We start from the raw sequence: 8,166 nt of genomic DNA on the forward strand, positions 1-8,166 counted from the left end.
AAATATATGTACATGCTCTGTCAAACTTAATCCCTTGAGGATATTTTTCCTTTTCTTTCAGATTTCTCTTTGAAATATTCCTATATCTGACTCCGTGTTTCACGTTCCCGACTTTCTGCTCGCAGACAGACAAGATCAGACTGCATTTGCTATCGCTTTATCAGCCCAGATTTCTGCTTCCACCTTTGGGACGAATGCTAAAAAATAACCAGGACCCATCAAAACCAGCCAGGCCATGATCAAAGTCTGTGTGTGCCCAGAGCAATCCCACTTGGATCACTCAAGGATTGCCAGCCTCCAAAAACTGACATTTTTTTCTTCCAAAGCATTTCCACCTCGGCGGCTTTGCTCCTCTGTTGAAAGGGATATTTCAACATTAAAATATTGGAGATATTGAAAGCACATTTCAACACTTTGTTGGATCATGGCATCGAGGTTTAAGAGCTTTTACTCTTAGATTAACTTGTTTTATTTACTTATGTTGATGCTTTCAATGTGAATTTAGCAAAAGACTGTTTAAAGTTTAGCTGACAAATTTATTTGTAACCTTGAAGTATTTGATCATCAGAGAGAAAGCGAGAATATAAATAAAAGACACTGGACATTCACATAATCTACAGTTAATTCCATATTTTTTACAGATAACAATATACATATTGTCTTGCCTTTCCTCACAATCAGCTCACACCATATCCATGGAAATACACAAGTGCCTGGAAGAGAGATGTGTTCCCAGGAAAGCCTGTGCTCGCTCCAACTCTCCCAGTGGTGCCTCGGGAATGGCAGGAACTAAACCAGCCAAACCCTCCTGCTGAGAGACCCCCGGAGAAGGTATTTGGCAACAAGACATCAGGGTGATTTTTTGAGACATTTTGCAGTTAAACTGTTGCAAAGAAATGTGAAGGAAAAGCATAAGACCCACAACCCAGAGCCGTTAGTGTTCCTGGGTCAAGAAAAATTCACCTCTTGACCCCGTGATAAACGTGGAATTAGTTGGTAATAAATACATCTATTCACGGTTTAATGCTTATATGGAAGAGTCAAACTAGCAATCTACAAATTAAAAAGAGGAGAAGCAGAATTAACATATGATTTTCATTTTACAAAGGAAAACGTCGGTAGATGATTGGCATGTTAAAGAGCATTTCATTTTAGAAAAGTGAATGTAAATCCAAAATAAAACAAAACATACCGCCTTCGGTGCGCTTTTAAAAAATCTGCTGGAAGAACAGAGAAGTTTCCTACCATGGATTTCTGAAGTGATTCACTATGAACAGTTCTCCTATAGAAATATAGACACTGTCACACCTTTCACCGTGGATGAGGACTTTTATTTTCCCTTAAAAATGTCTCAGTGTGGGTGGGCGATGAAGCAAGTCCTTACTTTGGAGAATGCACTGACAACAGAAAGCAAAATACCTCATATCAAATCTGTAAAGCACAAGTCTTGGTGTTTAGTAAAGACACGAGAAGCAGTTTGTTTGGACACTCAGGATGCCACTTGCTGTGGTGCCGCTGCCTTTGCCCACCAGGCCAGGTCCCCTCCAAAACCACATCCGTGTCCTCACACATTCCTGCCCCGCTCGGCAGCCACGGCTCGTCCCTCCGTCATTCCAAGAGTTCAACAGCACCCAGTCCTTTCCCTTCCCACTGCACCGTGGTGGATCCTGTATCAAAACTGAGCGTGGTCGACTTCATCCAGCCAGGAGGCCGGGCTGGCAGGGAAATCCGGGTACCCCCCGCTGCTGCCCGTGGAGAGGTCGGAGCTGGGGCCATTCCCGGCCAGGACCCTCATGGGCTGGGGTACCCCTTGTCCGCTTTGTCCCATGATGCCCAAGCTGTTATCTGGGTAAACCAAGCTGGAGATTAAAGGCTGGTGGCCTGGCAGTGCTTGCAAGGAGGCTGGAGACTGGGGTATCCCGTAGGGGCTGGTGGAGCGCAGGTCGTGGTACTGGTCCTGGGCTGGGATCCCGCTGGGATCCAGGGCAAAGCTCCCGTTGGTCCCGGCCTGTCTCCCCAGCGCAGGGGACGCCTCGTTGAGATTGCTGTAAATCCCATTGGAATGGCTCATTTCTGACATGGAGGGCTCATCTGAAAGGGAAACGGACTGGTTTTACTGGGGCAGCAATGGTCATGGCTGCAATGGGCTGGTTTTGCTGGGAGAGGAACAGTCACCGTTGGAATGGGCTGGTTTTACTGGGAGAGGAAGTGTCACAGCTGGAATGGACTGGTTTTACTGTTCATGGCTGGAATGGACTGGTTTTACTGGGAGAGCAATGGTCAAGGGTGGCAGTGGCTGCACAGGAACCCCTGCAAGCTCTGGGTATAAATAGAGGAGATGGATGGGAGCTGAGCAGCCACACTCTTCCCACTTGTAATTCCTTATTATTCCCACCCTTGCTGATGGATCTTCATAGAAGGCCACGGGATTACTATTTTTTTCTGAGTACAAACATCTAATATAATTTGGATTTTAAAAGTATGCGTGAAAAGTACATATTAAAATATAAGACTGTGATTTAAAAATAATCCTTTAAAGGGAAAGTGAGTTCAATGCATTTCCACCTTTTGTTTCTATTTGGCTTTGAGGCTTATCTTTAATTTTGATATAATATTTAGGAGCCACCTGAATTCCTTGCATTCACCAATGCAAGGAAAAACTCTCCATTTCTCAGGGAAAAAAAAGATATTAAATAGAGATATTTGTCTGCTCAGGAACAAGCTAATGAAAACACAGTTCCAAAATGTATTTGTTCAGCTTAAAAACATTCCTGAGAAACGAGCAACATTTTTTGAATACCCAGTAAAAATTATTTGTATTTGTTAGGGGTTTATGGACAGTGAGAGCTGCTCTGTTGCCTGGGATACAAACCTGTTTGTGGCATGGGGCTCTCAATAATTGTTCACATTTTTTAGTTATTATTTATAGAATATTCATATTTAATGAGCTGATGCACAGCGTGTGTGTATAAACAGACTCTAAAATCGAATAGTTTTCAGAAACAGAGAGGAGCTGAGATGCAAAGCTGTGTGTGCATAAACATGCACATTATAGATGTGTCTGTGTAAATATGTACAAAGGTTTGGTTTTCAGTTTCTCTCGTTATCCCTAAAAACCACACACACACGTTTGGGATGGAGCTCTGCCTGGAGCCTCAGGCACCGACCTCCCCACCCAACCCCATCCTGCTCCTGCGGCTCTGGAGAGTGTGGGATGAGGCTGTGCGGGACAAGAGCTGCTGGGGGAATGTCTCTGAATTTGTCAACAGAAATCTCGGCTCCGAAAAACGGGACTCTCTGATGCAGAAACCTCCTAACACCCAGCAGTCTCCCGTTTGCAGCACAGCTGCCACAGCTCCCGCAGGACTGAGACCTAACGAGTAACTACACAAATAAAACCACCCCTAAAAAATATATATATAAAAAAAAATTTAAAAATTGCACGCTTTTCCCCGTAAAAACATTCAGGGGTTCTGGACTCTCTGGTTTTTGTATTTCCAAGAGTCCCTTGAAAAGGCCGTGTACGAGCTGCGGCTCTGACATCGCAGCGCCTGCCCGGGGAGCTCTCCCTGCTGTCCCCGCAGCTTTTCGGGGACATCCCCCTGACACAAACATCCCCCCCGGGGGAACAGCGGAGTGTCCCTCCCGCTCCCCACCCCCCGCGACCCCGGTTCCCCCGCCAGGACCGCGCCGCGGTGAATCCCACAGCTCTGCCCTTCTCCCCCTCTGGGCGCTTGGCTTCACTCACTGTATTATGCCCGAAAATTCTGACCGTGGCCCCGAGGAGGTGAAAACAGCCCTGTGACCGACCTGTGAAGGAGACCTCGGCGTCGCTGTCGGGCCCCTCCTCCTGGATGCTGTCCTTGTCGGACTTGGATGTCCCCCGGGATCTCTTCATGTTCCTGAAGTACTGACCCCACCGCTGCCTGCCCGCGTCCTTCTTCAGCCTTTTCTCCTTGGCCCTGCGGTTCTGGAACCAGACCTGCGGGCGGGACACGCCGGGGAGCTCGGTGGCTGCGGGGCCGGTCCCCCCCCGGCGCCCCCGGCCCGCGCAGACCCCGCTCTCACCTGCACCACCCGCATGTCCAGCCCCGTCTCCGACGAAAGCTGCTCCCGGACGTGCCGCGCCGGCTTGGGCGAGTTGTTGTAGGCGTTTTTGAGGGTCTCCAGCTGCTTGGCCGTGATGGTGGTGCGGGGCCGCTTGGCCGTGGATTCAGCCTCTGCCGACACGGTGCGAGTGGGAGGTGAAGTCACCACGGGACGCGGGACCCGCGACCTCCCCTCAGCCACCCGCCGACGGCAGATGCTCCCACCCCTCCCGCCCGCTGCATGAGCCTGTCCCGGAGGGCAGGAGCGCCCGGGGCCGCCTCCCTCCTGCCCTCGGGGGTAGCAGGGACGGGGCAAGGGGAAGAGGTACCTCTCTGCTTGGCCGTCTCGTAGTCCGCCTTGCAGACCAGCCTGCTGTCCTCCATGAGGTAGAACTCGTCGCCGGTGGCCAGCTGCCGCTTGCAGACGATGCAGGCGAAGCAGTGCAGGTGGTAAACGAAGTCCTGGGCCCGGCGAACCACCTGGGTCGGGGGGATGCCCTGCTGGCAGGCGGCACACTTCGTCCCGAAGCGCCTGAGCGGGGGGGGGACAAGCGGCGGCCGCTGAGCCGGGGGGTGCCCGGGGAGGGTTCCCGGCCCTGCCTGGCGCTGTCCGCGGTGCTGGACCCGGCGCTGTCCGCGGTGCTGAATCCCCCCTCACCCTGAGTCGCTGCCCGCACTGGGACCCCCACCCGGGCCGGCCGCCCCCCGTCCCATCCTGTCCCGACCCGAGCGGTCCCCACGCACTTGAAGAAGTCCTCCTTGCAGTACACGCCGTCCCCGCGGCTGAAGCACTTCTCGGCCAGCTGCGTCTGGCAGTCGGAGCATTTCAGGCACTTGCTGTGCCAGTGCCGGTCCAGGACTTTGAGGATGAACCTGTCCACGATGTGCTGGTTGCAGCCGGCGCACAGCGGGATCTCTGCGGGGAGGCAGCTCCGGTCAGCCCCCGGCAGCCCCGCTGCCCCCCGAGACCGGCCCGGCCCCTCCCGCCGCCCCCGGGGCCGCTGCCGCCCGGAGTGGCCCGGGGAACAGCCCGGGAAACCACAGTATTCGTTCAAATTCGTTTTTTGCAGCGCCGTGTGAGCGTTTGCCCGCGCCGCGGGGATCGGCGAACCCCTGGGCTGCGCACACCCGGGAGCACCCGGGAAAACATGAAGGGACGTGACAGAAACGGAATTAACCCCCCGACCGATCCGCCGGCGAAGCTGCCATTATTCCAGGCTCTTTTTCCTTTTCCTGCACTTCCAAAATTCCCCTTCAAATAACGGCGGGGCAGCCCGGGTGGAGTAAGGCAAGAAACTACCAAAAATTGCGAGAATTGCACTGAAAATAAAAACGCGACAGGCTTGTCCCTTCACCCTGCAGATACCGACAGGGATGACACAGAAAGAGATAAAGATACAGATAAGGAGAGATAGAGATATAAAAATGAACAAATACAGTAGATAGAGAACGAAATTTACAGATACACAGACATAAATATATAGATTTCATTTTAGAGGTATAGATAGAGATATGTAGGTAAAAATACGAATATGGGATACATAAATACAGATATATCGGTATAGATAGAGATGGAGAGATATAGACACGGCAGTAGAGATACAGATAGATGAGGACATGAGAGTATCTATATGTAAAGGAAACTGTGTGTGGAGACACAGAGCTGCCTCGGGGCGCGTAGGGGTGGAGGTGGAGGTGATCTCGTTCTCCTCAACAATTCACCGCGTCCAAACTAACAACCCCAACAGCGGCAGCGGCTCCGGCCAGGACTGAGCTCCGACAGCGGCAACACGGCACAGCCCCGCGGGGTCCCGGCTCGACCCGCGGCTCTTACGCTGCATCGCGATCCGCGGGCCAGCTCCGCTCGCTCAGCGGGGCCGCGGGCTCTGGAGCATCTTCCGCCGCCCCGTCGCTGCCGAGGCCGGGCCGGGCGCGGACCCGCCGCGCTCCCCCCGCCGATCTCCCCCCCCCCAAATCACGGCGGCGGTTGTGTCCCCCCTCCCCGGCCGCTGCCACCCCCGCGCCGCCGGGAATTTAATTCGCTAAAGCGGGTTATTTTTAGCCGCCGGCCCTGCCCGCCGGTGCCGCTCTGAAGCGCCGGGCAGGGCATCGCGCCGCGCTGTATTTAATCCCCCCCGCCCCCGGCGGCACATCCCCACATCCCCTCCCGCCGCCCCTTCCCGGCCGGGCGCGGCGGGAGGGACACGGCTCCGGGGAACGACCCCCGCGGGGCTGGCGGCGGGCGGGGGTCGCGCCGGGGGGAGGCAGCGCCGGGCGCTGCCCCGGGTTCGTTGTGAGCCGCAAACCCCGGATTTGCCCCCGGCTCGAGCAAAGCACCGCGCGGCTCGGCCCCCCCGGCGGGGCGAAACCCCCCGGGCCCGGTCCTGCCGCCGCCCTGCCCCGGCCATGCCCACGGTAAGCCCCGCTGAGCCTCGCCGAGCCCCCTCGCTCCCCTCCCGCTGCCTCCCCGACGGAGACGGAGACCACGGGGCCCAAAACGAGCATCGCGTCCTGCGGGAAAATAGTTTCTTTTCGCGTCCTTCGTTCTACCGACCGGAGGTACCAATTTCGGCGGTGTCGCCTCCGCCCCCGCAGGGCCAAAGCAGCTCCCGGTTGTCGGGTCAAACGCACAACTCCCGCACCGCTGGGAGCCGACGGGGAGAGCCACGGAAAGAGGAGTCGGGGCGGGACCGGGGACAGAAGCCCCACCACGGGGGCTGCCGGGGTGCGGGGTCGGTCCCCTGGCCGGTGGCACCTCGGTCTCCGCACACCGGCGGGGTCCCCGCGCCGGCTCCTCGTTGTTTGGTTTTTAAGCCCCGCCGGCCGCGGTCGCTGTTGGAGAGAACGGGGACGGCCCGAACCGGGACCGGACCCGCTGTCCTGGCCCCGGCTGTGCCCCCTCCGGTGAGACGCGGAGCCCCGAGCACGGTGGGGGAGCGCGGTGCGGTTCCCCCCGCGCCGCCAGGGCTGTCCCCGTTCATTAAACGGGTGGAAAGAACATTTAAGAGAAAAATTAACGGGAGTTTTTTCCAAAGTGGGAAAAAAGCCGGGTGGGAGCCGGGCGGGGGGCGCGGGGGGTCTCCGCCGTCGGGGGGAACCTTCGGGCATCAAAAACTTCCCGTTTCGTCCCTGCCCTTGTTGAGGAGCGCCGGGAGCCCGGGGCAGCCCCGTCGTTACCCCGAGGGCGGCGGGGAGACCAAACGGGCGTCTGAAGAGCGGGGGGGGGGGGGTGGGCAGCGAGGGGGTCTCCTATATCGGGGATGAGCAGGAGAGAGCGAGCGGGAGCGTGGGGCGGGCGGAACGGACCGGGATGGACCCTCCGGTGCCATCGGGCCGCCCGCCTTCCCCCGCAGCCAACCCCGACCGCGGCCCCGACGGTGCCCCGGGGAGCGCGGAACCGGCACAGACGGGACTCCCGGCGGTGCCTCCGCGGGGGGACGCGGAGGTTTGCGCGCCCCCGCCTCACCTGGGCTCCGCGGGAAGGGGCAGAGCTCCGCTGCCTTCTCCGAGCCGGCGCGGACCCGCTCCAGCAGCATCGCGGCCTCCGTGGGCGCCGTCCGAGGAGCGCGGCGGCGGCTCGGGAGTGGCGGAGCGGCGCGGAGGGGCGCGCAGGGAGCGGCGCGGGGCTGGGCGGGGCGGGGGGGCGCGGGGGGCGGGCCGGGGGCGGCTCCGGGCCGCAGCTGGGCCGCGGTTCAGCGCAGGGCTCTTTAGCATCACAAAAGCGGCGGGGGGGAGCTCTGCCCACTTCCCCTCCCCGGCCCACGCGTGACCGGGGCCGCTGTTCCCGACGCGTGGGCTCGGGCTGCAGGAACCGCCCCGGGGGCAAAGCGGTTCCCGGGACCTCTCTGAGCCCCCCGGAGCCCGCACGGAGCGGGGCGGGGGAGCCGCCGTCGGGGGGAGCCTCCCCCCGGGCCCCGCCGCGCCCCGGCCGCCCCCGCGCCTGGATTTCGTTTGTCCCCGCGGTGCGGTTTGCGGGTCACCCCCGACGCCTCCCGTGGGGAGCGGGGGGGGCTCTTCCCCCTTCGTTAATTAATTAATGAGCGCGGAAATGTAGCGGGTGTCTGACCCCCGGGCTGCA

The 8,166-nt window shown here is 58.2% G+C and overlaps 1 protein-coding gene across 1 annotated transcript; it reads right to left on the bottom strand.

Annotated features, from left to right (window-relative positions):
• Nucleotides 1-1,319: 1,319 nt before the first annotated feature.
• Nucleotides 1,320-7,663, bottom strand: LHX3 (LIM homeobox 3). The gene is made up of 6 exons (XM_032708221.1): nt 7,555-7,663; nt 4,833-5,004; nt 4,418-4,620; nt 4,069-4,220; nt 3,811-3,982; nt 1,320-2,091 (listed from the first exon to the last, which is right to left on the bottom strand). The coding sequence occupies exons 1-6, from the start codon at nt 7,622-7,624 to the stop codon at nt 1,673-1,675; spliced, it is 1,188 nt and encodes a 395-aa protein (XP_032564112.1). The 5' UTR covers nt 7,625-7,663; the 3' UTR covers nt 1,320-1,672.
• Between the last annotated feature and the right edge of the window lie 503 nt (nt 7,664-8,166).

The sequence above is a fragment of the Chiroxiphia lanceolata genome, chromosome 21 (genome assembly GCF_009829145.1).
Source record: "Chiroxiphia lanceolata isolate bChiLan1 chromosome 21, bChiLan1.pri, whole genome shotgun sequence".
Lineage (NCBI taxonomy): Eukaryota > Metazoa > Chordata > Aves > Passeriformes > Pipridae > Chiroxiphia > Chiroxiphia lanceolata.